This window comes from Rhinolophus sinicus, linkage group LG05, assembly GCF_036562045.2.
Source record: "Rhinolophus sinicus isolate RSC01 linkage group LG05, ASM3656204v1, whole genome shotgun sequence".
NCBI classification, from domain to species: domain Eukaryota; kingdom Metazoa; phylum Chordata; class Mammalia; order Chiroptera; family Rhinolophidae; genus Rhinolophus; species Rhinolophus sinicus.
The window spans coordinates 128,977,199-128,991,928 of record NC_133755.1 but is presented as its reverse complement, the minus strand read 5'-3'; the positions used below and the strand labels follow the sequence as shown (position 1 = coordinate 128,991,928).

The window sequence follows — 14,730 nt, the reverse complement described above, 5'->3', positions numbered from 1 at the left end:
TTGAATGACTACACTTCCAATGATATCAAAAGTGTATTTAATAGACGGTTTCATAAAAAGTAAAAGTTCCCAAAGAGATTCTTTAAAACCCAGACATTCTATTTTCTTTTGCTACCTTGATCCAGGTATGAAATTTAGAATAGCTGAGCAGTGCTTCTTAATGATGGCAGTATACAACCTTCTAGGAAGCAATTTGGAAACTTGTGCAGGTATTTTTGGTTGTCCCCAAAATACCTGCATTTATTGGGCTGGGATGCTAGTCACGCAATATACAGGACAGTCACCTACCACAAAGATTTGCCCCATGTCCTGCACACCTGAGTGTCCTTCTGGACATGAACATAAGTAGAAAACTTGTTTATAAAACTCTAAGCCTAGAATCTAACTCTGTTTTACGTATAAACACATTTTTTTGTTGTTGTTGTTCTGTGTCAGGATACACTGAATTTTCCAGGAATGCGACCACAGTAAAAACCAAGAGAAGACTACGGTTTGGTTTGTACGGAATTTTACCAAGAGTTGTTCACTCGTTTAGAAAATCATGTCACCGAGGGCATGCCTCTGTGGTATCTCAGTTGCCATCAAAACATTCCTGAGTCAGTCTGCACCTGTATGCATCTGTCCTAGGCACAGCCATGCTACCTGTAGGTGTAGACAGGAGACTATTTCATGATGTCTTCTGGACGAGTTCTGCCCCAGCATGTACATACTGAAATACAAATTATTTTTACTGTATTTTCTTTCCTTCTGTCTGGCCTTTATACCATGTTTCCTCAAAAATAAGACCTAGCCAGACAATTAGCTCTAATGCATCTTTTGGAGCAAAAATTAATAGAAGACCTGGTATTATATTATATTATATTATATTATATTATATTATATTAATTATATTATATTATTATATTATATAAGACCCAGTCTTATATTATAGTAAAATAAGACTGGGTCTTATACTAATTTTTGCTTTAAAAGACGCATTAGAGCTGATGGTCCGGCTAGGTCTTATTTTCAGGGAAACACGATATATGGTTCAGACATTCTTATCAATGCTTAGAGTTATATCAGTGGGTAGGTTACATTATCGAAACATTTCATTTCAGGAAGAATAAAGTTAGTTGTCCTTTCTATATTAAGGTCGAATAGATGAGGTTGAGAACCAGCAAGTCAGATGGACAGACTGCATATCTTCTGGGAATCCATTATGTGTACTATTTCTCCCAAATGAATGTTTAGTGAGAGCTGTTCAGCAAACAGGCTGACTCTGAAATGCAATCATTTTCTTCTATTGAATAAGGGGAAATTAATGTACACCATTAGGCTGACGTCTTATGAAAATTAAGGAGCTAATCAAGCTTCTTCACTAAATAAACTGTTAACCTCCCTCAACTCAGAAGTGATTTGAAGGAGCACCTAAAGGAAGGGTTAGAATTTCCTCAGGGAATGATTCTGAGTGCAGCCAATGCTCAAATTCCAATGATCATGAAAGAGCACACCTGTAACAACTGTGATGATTTCAGCTTAGAAATATTCCAAAACCGGAGTCACTGAGCAAATGGCTCATCTACCATAGCAAAGGAAAAATCTCCTATGAACACCATAAAACATAAAATGTTTAGCAATGGAACTTTCGGCTGAAACATTCAAGAGAAACAAGTGCACAGAAGCGCAAAATTCACCCGGCGTAAACTAAGTGGGTTGGCCTACTTTTGAGTTGCTGGATAGTCGCCGATTCCACTTTGGAGGACATTAGCTAGAAAAGGACCAGTGTTTTTGGCCCCACTTATGACAGTAAAACCATTACTAAGAGCATACAGGAAATACTTCCCTTTCTATTCTCTATACTGGCAGTAGGGTGGGGGAGGAAGGTAGAGAGAGTTGGAAGGAGAATGGAAGAAAGGCAGCAAATCCAGGTCATCGGAATGGAGTTTTATATAATGAAGATAAGGTTAAGACAGATGGGCCACATCCATCTATGTCATCTAATATTATCCCAGCTATCCAGAGACTCTCAAAGTGTTATCAGTGCGCATGTTTTGCACACATGAGCTCAAGCACCTTGGCCCACAAGGGGTTCCAGCACCGAACTGATGCCTAGAAAGATTATAAATGCTATACACGTATTGTTCAAATACATTTTGTTTTCATGGAGTAAGTTTCACAATGTCCCAAAGGAAAATATCTGTGCCTAAAACATGACTATTGCTGAAGTAGAATGCAAGCCTAAGGTAATAAAGTCTGACTCCATTTTCGATGTTTGCTGACAGCGGTCGAGCCCCACCACTCCCTCTTCCCTGCTTGCCCCTCACCTGAGAAAAAATACAACAAAGTCTGAGCACTCTCTCCCTTGGTGTGGTGGGAAGTTCAAACCATGCAAACCCCTACCTTTGTGGAGAACTCTCCAGCCTCATCCCCTAACCATAATAAACGCCAACGTCAATCACCCCTACTTGCTCTCTCAAGCCATTTTGGACATGCTTGGGAGCCTTGAAAAATATTAAGAAAAATCCAGGAAAGATTTTTTTAAAAAATGAAAATATCAGATTTATTACTAAACCGGAAAGCGGATCTCAGAAGTGTGGACACAGTTAAAAACTTCCTCTCACACACACATTTTAGACACTGAAGGGCTGAGCAAATGGCTTTGTAATTCCTGCAGTATAAACTACACCCTGAGTGCATTCTGACCAGATAGCACAGATAACAGGGGGACAGGCTGGCACGAAGCAGGGACTATCAGAACGGATCCTGCTCTACAGGTAGGAGGCCCTCCCACATGACTTCACTTGGTCTGAATCAACTGTGAGTGAGGAACACACAGGCTTTGGGCCCAGGGAAGTTGTTCTTGGGTCCTCAGCTGAGAAAGGCAAGCTTCTGGGGGTCAGTCTGGACCGGGACTTCTAAAATCTCACCTCATTTTTTCACAATAAATGACTAGGTCCTCAATCTGTCCTCGCCACCTATGACTACCTAACCATGTCAAGAGTTTATTATTTTACTTGATATCTTGGGAAGCAATAAAAATTCCACGTGGCATATGGTTCTCGTCTATTAGGTCGATCAACACTTTCTACAAAACCATGAATGGGAACAGGTAACATCTTCACCCAAAGAGAGTAAGCAGACACACCTGCCTGTTTGTTCCAATAATCCACTGATAAAAGAAAAATCTCTCCAAAGGTAAATAACGTAGACTTTCAAAAGATCCAAGAAAGCAAAAAGCCAGTGATGAAATTCAAACTTCCTCCCTTCATTTCACTCTTCTCGAACCTTCTATGTCAACAATCCAGATCACTTCCTGCACAATGTGAAATCCTCTTCCTTAGAATGTAGATTTTAGACTGTGCCCTCTGGAGCCTGGGCACAGGCAGGTGCCTTGGGGGCCTTTTTCCTAGGCTTCTGGAGGTACTGCCAGGTGAAGCAAGGACTCTGCAGCTAAAATACCGAAACCACTGAACATTCTTAACACAGCTCCCAAGAAGAACATTTAAGGAACATTTCTCCCAGATTTGTTCCATGTCACTCATTTAGTTCAACCGGGTTATGTTTATAAGGAAATCTGATGGGGACTTTTTCCATGGAAAGTGACACATCTATGCCTGAAGGCATGGTCCATGGGATGGCAGTTTTAATTAAGACTCCTGTCACTCTGCTGCCAGGCCTGATGCTCACGTCTCCGGAGAAAAGCATTCTGCTATGGAGAATAAACACAGTTTCGACGAGCATCAAACTGTAATGCTAGCATGTATGCCTTATCAGGGCTAGATATAAAAAGAAAAAAAAATCAGGTGGACACATTACAGAATCAAATGAGAATCAGGAAGAAAACTTGACTATGTAAGAGCATGGAAATTAAGGGACAGTTTCCTTTAGTTTTCAATTCAATTGCATGAATATTTTTATATTACCACAACTATAGCTAAAAGAAAAAAAGGGTGTTTTTTTTTTTTTTTTCACTTAACAGTACTGTACTTGTCTAGATTTCCAAAGAGTTCAAAATACTAATGTTAATGGTTACACAAAATATCCCTGTGAAGAATATACTGAAGCATTTTCTGGATCAGGGAAAGGTAATTAGGATGGATGTTCCCCCCCCCCCCCCCCCCCCCAGAGATGGGTTCTTCTATGATGCTGAGGAGCCAAGGGTGGGACTGGTTGGATAATGAAGAGAAAAACAAGGAAACACAGACAGCAAAGAATCCTTTTTCTGATGCCCAGATATGACACAGGTGGTCATGGCTGACAAAGTTAGCTGTACCTGGAGGTAGGAAATTTTACAGAGGACTAAGATGTCACTATCATTTGGTGCAGTTTCTCTCTTTACTGAGTTTCTGGAATCTCTCCATCAGGCTACAAGGGGCAGAACAGGACAATCCTCTGGAAAGTAAAGGAAGCCAACTACGTTTAATATGGAAGGTATTTAGCATAGTACTTGGCATATGAGGTCTGACAATTAAGTTCATGAACTTATTGCAACGATGTTGCTAACCTTTTTTGATATTAGAGGGATTATTCATTATGAACTTGTACCAACTACAGTTAACCAAGTTTACTATTTGGAAGTGCTGAAAAGGCTGCATGAAAAAGTTAGACGACCTGAACTTTTCACCAACAATTCATAGCTCTTGCATCATGACAACGCACCAGCTCTCATGGCACCGTCTGTGAGGGAGTTTTTAGTCAGTAAGTAAATAACTGTATTGGAACACCCTCCCTACTCACCTGGTCTGGCCCCCATGACTTCTTTCTTTACCTGAAGACAAAGGAAATATTGAAAGGAAGACATGTTGATGACATTCAGGACGTCAAGGGTAATACGACGACAGCGCTGATGGCCATTCCAGAAAGAGTTCTAAAATTGCTTTGAAGGGTGGACTCAGCACTGTTGTTAGTGCATAGCTTCCCACGGGGAGTACTTTGAAGGTGACTGTAGTGATATTCAGCAGTGGGGTATGTAGCACTTGTTCTAGGAGGAGTTCGTGAACTTAATTGTCAGACTCCGTATGGTCTATCTTCCTTGACATCATCATAGCCAGAGAGTTAAACAGTAAACTTTATTGTTCTCAGTCCTATTTGCTTCCATTTTTGGTCCTCAGTAACTCAAATTCCTCTAGAGGCTTATTGCAAGAGCTTTGGGGTGGGAAACCCTTCCATCTCCGAGCAGCGCTCTACTCTTTATAAAAGGATCTCAGTGTTAACTGCTCCTCACTGTCTGGCTGGGCTTTCTGAGCAACACCTGCTCACTCCCGGGTAGCTGACCTTTTGTCTAGTTTGGCCTAGGATTTCTCCCAGACAACATCTCCATCAGAATCCTTTCTCCCCTTCTTTCTCATGTCTCCTCTACTCAGCACTGGTCTAAAACAAAATGAATTCCTGGCGAGAGTTGGTAAGTGAGATTGAGGGAGGCCAAGAGGAAAGGGTCCTCTTGCCCACCAGAGTTAAGTGAGAGTCTGTGGATTTTTAGGTTCACTTTGTCCTTTGGTCCCTAAGGCAGATCTGCCCAGTGACAGTTTACATCACACCACTTGCTTCCGACCTCGCTCCCAGCGCCAGCCTGGAACAGGGCTTCCGTGGCTGGTCCTACGGTGTGTGGCTGTGCAAGAACAGCCACGGGGCTGCCACATCCCGGGCTCTGCTCGAGCTGTGTCGTCTCAAGCAGGATGTACCCACAGGAGGGCACGGCTCTAATTAGCGAGAAGGCAGAGTGTGTGCTTGCTCAGCCCTGTGTGTGCTGCTCAATAAGAAAAGCGCATGCATTTTCAGAGGATGTATTAGCATTAGGGGAAAAGTTTGCGCTTTCTTTAAAATTTCCTGGATGAAATCCGTGACCAATTTTAGAAAGGCTAGGCTTCAGAGCACTGTGTAGGAGGAACACGCACACGTCTTGTTACACTCAGCGGCATTCATTCATCACACCCACTCTAGACTTCCAACTTCTCTCCCAAGACAGCAGCACTTTTCAGACACTTGTAATACTTACATTTTATACTATGCGTACTACAACTGACTAAAGGTATAATCCACTGTCAGTAGAAATAGCTATAGGTAGATAAATTCAATGTTAACCCAGATTTTTACAAACCTACGTGCACGTCACAGCTAAAGACCATGTATTAGCCAATGTCCACAACAGTAAATAATAAGAAATTGAGGAACTATTGAGTTCATTCACACTTCCATATTCCAAACTCTTTACTTACTGTTCATTTCAATTTCATAGTAAGAGAAAGCAGCTGTTTGCATTTCCCTAAGTACAGTACAATTTCACTTTTTGCCATCCTTTGTGTTCATGTCTCAAAGGGAAAACAGATTTATTATTAAGTTATTTTGGTGTTTAAGAAATCAAACTGCCATGGACAGTGTCCAAGAAACCCAACCTTAACGCCACTCTGCAGCAAAGAGGAATCATTGTGTACGAAGGCAGCGCCGGACAGCCCTTGTGCACTGAGTGTTGGAAACGCACTCAGGTTGAGAGAACCATCAGAAGAGTTCCCTCTAAAATGTGCAAACACTTCCTCACCTTTTTCAAAAAAGCACAAAAATATGACTTAACCTTTCCTTAGTAACCTAGGACATTAAGAAAGAACAGGACATACGAAATTAAGAGGACTGGGTTTCACTCGCTGAGTCAGTCCGCACTGGGAGAATGCTCTCACTTCTTCACTGTGCTTTCCTGGGCTTGTCATCCTATGACGAGATCGCTGCACTCCTCAGGGAAGATTAGGTTAAACAGCCCACATAACGTGACTAGGGCAGGGCCCTGGCTCTTGTAGAAGGTGCTCCATGAAATGTCAGCTCACATCTTGTCCCCTCAGTACACAATCTATTGCTGTGTGCTGCAGGCGTGTCACCCCTCTGTGTGTGCACATGTCACTGGATCACGTGCAGAATGGGTCACTGGGCAGAATAAATGCAACTCCAGGTCTGGCCCCAGGGATTGCTTCTATTTTTTTTTAAGTACTTATACCAGAGAACGATATTTATTTTTTCTCCTTTGGCTTTCTCACTCCCCATAAAAGTGGGATATGAGCATATGACTCCTAGGCAATGGGGTATGGCAGCCTTTGTGCAAACTTGTTTCCTTTCACAAGCAGTTTATTTACCCTTCAAAAAGTCAGCCCCCCTTATGCTAGTTTCAGTTCGTGTTTCATAGACCTTTGTACCCTAGTTTGAGTTTATATATATTGTTGTGAATGAAACCACAAAGCAATCAAGACAAACAATTAGCGGACACTTATATCTGCATGTATGTTTTACCTGAGCCTTCACAGCAATTTTGTGCCCCTTTGTTTACTCATGATTTAAACGTGCTTTGCAGCCTATAGCTTCTGAGCTTAAAACATTTAGTTGTTAATGAAGCTAAGTACAGAAACTATTTACTTGGGTAGCTTTATCAAAAAACTAATATTTGCCTTTTCATCCCCACCGCACACCAGGGAAGTGTGAGCTATGGGTTATGATTCGTACTTTAAAGACGGACAAATGCAGGTGTGACTGTAGTTCGGGTGTGAAGAGAGAAATATACACAAGACACAATTTAGAGGTGGTATCTTTCTTTACATCTATAAACCAAAAAGCATACAACACATTATTTACTCACCTCACTAAGAATATGCTTTAGCAACTCTTATGAATAATAACCATCTGCCTTACTTTCCACAGGCATGAAATCTGGCTGGGCCGATACTAAATTTGTTACCCATCTCCTTTCTATTCTCCTTTGCACCTGCTACTCAATGGATGATTTTTCCTTGCTACCTACTATTTTCATTTCAGCTGCCAGAGTTGCCTCAATTATTCTGTGAAACATATTCAGAACTCTACGAAGTCTAGAAAAGAGAATGGACAACATCATACCTTTTAATAAGCCTCTAAAGAAGGAAATTTAGTAGAAGAGTGAACTCCCAACATTCCTCGACAAATACCGCCTTCTCTGTGACGGTTTGCACTGAGGGCCCCAGTTGACCATACCCTCCTTTTTGTCTCCACTGTGTCTTGTATTCTGTGTCTATTATACCTCCCATCACAGTAAGGATGTATAATTATGTCTATGCCTCTTTCCCCCGCCAGGATGTGGCCAAACAATAGAAGAGGCCCTGAGTTTAGCATAGAAGACACTGAACATAAGTTGGATGGAATGGAATTACAGAACAAAACTTTATAAAAGAAGATAAACATCCAGTCTCTATCAATTTAGTTGAGTAGTTCTCAAATAAAAAAGGGAGTGGGCAAAATGGGTGAAGTGGGTCAAATGTACACACTTCCAGTTATAAGTCCTGGGGATGTAATGTCCAGCATGGTGACTACAGCTAACAATACTGTAGTGCGTATTTGAAAGATGCTAAGAGAGAATTAAAAGTCCTCATCACAATGGAAAAATTGTAACTATGTGTCATGACAGATGTTAGCTAAGCCTATTGTAGTAATCATTTTGCAATATATACATAAATCAAACGATTATGTTGTACACCCAAAACTAACACGATGTTATATGTCAATTATATCTCAATTTAAAAATAATTTGTAATTTTATAAAAATAATTTATATTATTTTATCAAAATATAATTTATTTTATATAATTTATATTATCTTATAAAAATAATTGATAAAGTGGGTTCTAATAATTGTTTCACTACCATAAAGCTAGTTAAGAACCACAAAGATTCAGAATCTGGATTCATATTGTCTTCATGCAGTTTCGTTTTGATTTGCTCTGATAGTTGCACACTGACATGGCTCTTATATTTTATTAGTTGTCATTATTGTGCTTTCATTTTAAAAAATAGAAAAAAAAGGATGTTCTCTGGAGACTGCTGTAAGGCCGAAAATACATTTAGGAATGAACAATTTTGGCTTTTAAACCATCACATTCTCATCTGTTACTTGATATCCTGATTCTGAGCTATGTGTGGAGGACAGGGTGCAAAGATGCTAGACATAGCCTTTTTCTTTTTTTAAATTAGTTTCAGGTGTACAAAACAATGTAACCGTTAGATGTTTATACCCCTCACAAAGTGATGACCCTCTTCCCCCAATCTACTACCCCTCTGACATCGCATATAGCTGTTACAATTCCATTGACTCTATTCTCTATGCTGTATTCCACATCTTGTGACTATACATATATTAAATTATAGTTGACATTCAACATTATTCAGCTTCAGCTTCAGGTGTACACTGCAGTGGTCAGGCACAGATGGGCACTTATCTTGTTAGACATAGCCTTTGAGGCTTTAAATTTTTGGGGGCTTGTTTTTAAGTCAATAAGGCCATGACTGAATCACTGAGCTTCAGTGGTAACAGTGAGAATTCAAATTATTTTGCAAACTCTTTGCCATATAATAGTTCTTTGGGCTATTTTAACATTACACTAGCAAACCACTGAGCTAAGATTAAAATCTTTTGTCCCCTGAGTCATATTTAAAATCATATTGCTTTATATACCTTTCCATCATTTTAGTTACAAAATTAAGTAGCTGTGAAAGTTTTTAACATCAAAATGAAGAACAAGAAAAATAAGTAAATCTCATGTTTCAGGAGAATTTCCTCTGGTGAGAGACAATTAAAAATGTTCAACCTCTCAGATCTCATTTTGTACCATACCTGTCCTGTGTATGCAAACTCCAGAGCCTGCTTTAAGCCAAGGCTGGTCACACCATGTAAATTCACCTCGTCAGCTCCACTTTCCACCATACAAAGACTGAACATTGCCTGAGGTGGGAAAGAAAGGGAGACAGAGAATTATGGGACGGAAATAGCAAGGGAACAAGACAAAGGCCTAGACAGGCTAGGAAAGAAAAAAAGTTTACAAGTGAAAGATGGATTTTGGTTTCTGAATCACTTCCACAAAGCTTCACTCACGTGAGCCACTGCAAATCGCTTCGCTGTCTAACCGGGTACACACAAACAGTACTGCACACTTCACAGACAGAGTCTGTTTTAATCCCACAGCCGTTCTCTGGGGTGACTGTGTTCGGGCCCACTCATGGGACTCATTCTCTTGATCCTGGGGAGTCACTGCTGTCATGAAATGTGCAGCACTCCCAAATACTCTCGCCAACAGGACACGGACAGGAGCACCCTTGTCTCCCAACTTCTCCTCCTTTTTCCTGCCCCACCTCAATGACATACCTCATTTCTTTCATCTGCCACATTTCACACACTCTATTCCAGTGGTTCTCAAAATGTGGCCACTTGGCTGGCAACATCTGTATCACCCAGGAAATTGCTAGAGATTCTTGGGGCCCCAGTCCAGACCGACTGAGTCAGGAACTCAGAGTGGGGCCCAGCAATTTGGGGGCAATGGGCCATCCAAGTGACTCTGATGCTCACTTGAAATTGAGAACCACTGTCTAAGTTATTCAGTGAAAATCAATTTGCCCCCAAACCAATTCTCCAGATGGTTTCAACTTATCGGCTCTTCCACTGAATGATCAATATGTCAAATGGAAACTTGAAAATTAAAAAGAGGACAACTTGCCAAATTAAACAAATGGGTTGGACCTCCCCACTCCAAAAAGGACCCACATTAATTTGTATACCTTTAACAAGTTTGACTTAAAAGATACAAAGAGAATATTCAATTTTGTGTTACTGATGATTAAATACACTATTTAGATGGTATGTATCTGTGTAGTAAAGAATTAACTTTACAAAGAGAGAGGTCTGTTTCTGCCCTGAGCTTCTTCTGGAAGGTGATCTCTAGGCCCTTGGAATATCCGCCTGATGGGAGTGTCTCTGTTTGTCTGGAGGCTTTTCCCACTGACAGTCTAGCAACATGATTTATGATAGGGGTCTTGGGCAAAACCATGTCAGTTTTGACCTCCAGAGGAACTGGAAACTAAAGGTATTAACTTGACCTCCAGGAGAGGCTAGAGACGAAAAGTCAGCCACACAGGCAGTCTGTGATTGAGCCCCAGTAAAAATTATGGACCCCAGAAGTTTGGGCAAGCATCCCTGGTGGGCAGTCCTCTGTGTATACTGTCACACAGCATGGCCAGGAGGAGGTAACGCTATAACTCCACAGGGGAAGATGGCCAGAAACTCCGTGTTTCGTCTCCTTCTGCACTCTGCCCTATGTGACTCTCTCCTTGCTTGGTTCTAATTTGCATCGCTCCCCAGTAATAAGCCATATCCACGAGTACAAAAGCTTCTGTTAAGTTCTGTGACTCTGTCTAGTGAATTATTGAACATGAGAGTACTTCTAGGAATCCCCTCAAACTCACAATTGGTATTAGAAGTGAGGAAAGTCTTGAGGGGACTGTCCTTTCAGATTTTGAAGTTCGGCTAACTTCACAGAAATATGAAAAACTGGGCAACAACACACCTCACTGTTCTATGCAGTAATATTTCAGTTCACACTAAATCTTTTTAATTTTAAAAATGTGATATTTTGTTTTGCCAGTGTATTACTATTCATCCTTTAGCAAATTTTTATTTTGATAAATTTATTGTTGATCCTCGCCATTTTATACATTTTAAATTAAGACTGTATTTAACTTTCAGAAATTTATTTATCATGAATAAACAAAATCTAACCTTTAAAATCTCATCTCAGTCTATCCTTTAGAAGCTGTTAAAGGCTAATGGTCAATGTGGTAAATCTGCAACCTGGTTAGTTAGTGAGTTGATCTGACTTCTCATGGTTGTCACCAGCAGTTAAAGTACTATGTGTTAGGTTAAGAATACTGATTTTGAAGTCACATAATCCTTGGTTTGGTAAAGCACAGTGGTTAAGAGCAAACTTGTAACCAAACAATTCTGGGTTTGAAGACTGACAAGTGACCAGTACAAACGCGTAACCTGTGATTCAGTTTTCTCATCTGAAAAATGGGGCTAAAAAGTGTACTTACTTCATGAACTTATTTGAATATTGTATACCAGTACATATATAAAGTATTCAGGACAGTGTCTGACATATGGCAAGCTCTTAGTGAAATTTATATTTTGTGATAACAATAAAATAGAATGAAGTTTCTTTTATGTATCCTCTGGTTAAAAGGACTGCTACATTATAAGTACCCATTTCTAGGTTTTTGTTTTGTTGTTGTTGTTGTTGTTGTTTGAAAATGAAGTGCGACTATACATAAAAAATGCTAACAGGAAATTGACTAATGTTACATGGATTCTGCTTATGCATTTGTAAAAGATCTGAAATTTTAAAATTAAAAAGCATAGATCTCAAATAAAAAAATCTTTGAATTTGTGTAATTCTGAATGTGCTTCTAGACTTCTTATGGCCACTTTTAAAAGAATCAGAAAGAAATTTCAGTTGTTTTCACTGTCTGTTTTTTATTATATCGGTGCTTCAGTTTTTAATATTCCCCAACTAGTTTCTTTTTCCAGATCTCCCAAGTGGCACTTGCACCTGATATGGTGACCAGCTGCTGTCCAACAACCCGAAATGCAGAGAAAGACAGAAATGACTCATCATGCAGAAGAATTATCGGGGTTGATGAAATGGAAAAAGTTCCCGAGAGCAAAAGTTAAATGAAAGAACAAGATGCCAAGGAAGCTTTATGAACCTGCCTTCCTAGATGTCTTTCAAAAGCAACCAATGCAATTGGCATAGAACCAGCATCCTCAACCACAGGGTTGTGAGCTGCTGAACTTGAAGCCTGGCTTGGTAGACTTGGGGAGAGAACACAACCCCTTAAGTAATGTACATATATATTTGTACATATTATTATAAGCAATAAAGGAACACCAAATTGGTCATTGTGGCTATAATATAGGGTATGACTGTAGAGAAAAGAAACTATTAATTTTACTCTGTTTACGTAGTATTATTTGGATCATTACAATGGATCTGTGTATTTCTGACAACTGCCTTTTGCAAACTTTGTTTTATTTTTAATTTTCACGACTGTGTAGGCAGACACATCTGGTGCAAATCCTGGTTCTATAATGTACTACTCTGTTTCCCCAAAAATAAGACCTAGCTGGACAATCAGCTCAAATGCATCTTTTGGAGCAAAAATTAATATTATATTACATTATATTATAAAGACCAGTCTTATATTATAGTAAAATAATACCGGGTCTTATATTGATTTTTGCTCCAAAAGACGCATTAGAGCTGATTGTCCAGCTACATCTTATTTTTGGGGAAACACGATAATTATGTAGGCGATTCACCTTGAAAATGTTACCTTGGCTAACTCGTTAAATTCTCAGAAGCTCAGGCCCCTTATTTGTAAAATGAGGATAATATCTATCTCACAGGGTTGTCATGAGATTTAGATACAATTATGCTTAAGGTCAAGCATAATACCTGGTACACAGTAGGTGCTTAATAAATAGAAACTATTATTCTAATCCACACTGATGGTTGTACTCTCCTATGTCTTCCGTTGATCCCTACTGGAATAAGAGCTAAGAAACAGCCCTTCCCTCTGCTCTCTGCCAAAATCCATTCCTTTCAAATACTTTCCTAATGACAATCCTATTGGTTGTCCTAGTACTGGTTGCAAGACTTCACTTTCATCACATCCTACTTTAAGGAAAGACCCCATCCTAAAAACCATCACCACCATTTCTATCAATGCATGAGTTCCATTCTGACATCATATCACATAGTTTGGAAATTTAATGTTACAAATTTAACATAATTTTTAAAAGTTAAAAAATTGGTTACTTTTAAAAACGGTAACTATTAAATCAAGGTCAAAATCTTGGGTTTAATAAATTTACAAGGCACCTCGATTAGGAAAAGCCTCACAGCATACCACGAAAGTAAGAAGAGCCTGGCCATCTGACACAGTGAAACACCAGCTGCCTAAGCTGCCTTGTGAAACAATGTCTAGAAACCCACAGCGAAAGACAAAGCCTCCTTGGGTAGCAAAAGAGGTAATGAGACCAAAGGTACTATCTTTTAGCATCGAACTTCTTGAAAAGGTAAACTAAGCTTCATGAAAGTGTCTTTCTTATTCACTGAGGAGATCCTAGACCCCAGCATTGCATGCATGCACTAAACACGGGTAAATGAATAGATGAACAAACTGACAAGCTCTTCAAAAATTCAGTGGCAGATGATGCCCAGCTATTCTACACGGCTGTAAACAAAAAGAATTAATTTGACATAAGAAAAAAACTGTCGGGATGTAAAATGTTTTTGATCCTGGGATATAAAACACAGCTAAAGTTAAAGAGAAAGAGTATCTACCATAAGCTAAATACAAATGAGATCATTTGGAAAAATGAAGACCATATGGTAATGTCCTCTATTAAGCCACAACATTCTGCTGAAGCAGAATGGGATGAGGCTCTGCCTGGGAATCTGAAAGCACGGCACAGACTCTTCCTTGGTTCATACTGTTCTGTCTTTGGAAGAGCCTTGGCCAGGCTGAGCTTTACAGTCATCACAGCTCACTCCGGCTGACAACATGCTGCCACCACCACAAATCTTTCTAATTGGAAACCCAGTTTGTGAGAATACAATCCACTGTAAGTGCCTACCACAGAGAGAGTTGTGGATTTGAAGGGTGTCATTTGTCCTGTATTTCACACAGAAATGACACAAATTGAGTCCTAAAAACACAGTACATGAGTTAAGTTTCCTTGGGTCATGTTTGTTGACATGCAGTCACAGGATGAGCCGCAACCAGTTTTAAGCTGATACATTATTACGCCACAAAACTGGCCGATGGAAATTCTACTACATCTTCAAAGACAAGTAGAATGACAGCTGATAGACTTTTTTAAGCACTTAAAGTTGGTGAAATATAACCTTT

The 14,730-nt window shown here is 39.7% G+C and overlaps 1 protein-coding gene across 6 annotated transcripts in view; it reads right to left on the bottom strand.

Annotated features, from left to right (window-relative positions):
- The window catches only part of KLHL32 (kelch like family member 32), a 181,833-nt gene that overhangs the window by 89,922 nt on the left and 77,181 nt on the right, over positions 1 to 14,730 (bottom strand). For all 6 annotated transcript variants that reach the window (XM_074333324.1, XM_074333320.1, XM_074333319.1 and 3 more), the window contains exon 4: positions 9,602 to 9,709. In XM_074333324.1, coding sequence (XP_074189425.1) covers positions 9,602 to 9,709 — 108 coding nt within the window. The remainder of the gene's footprint in view (positions 1 to 9,601; positions 9,710 to 14,730) is intronic.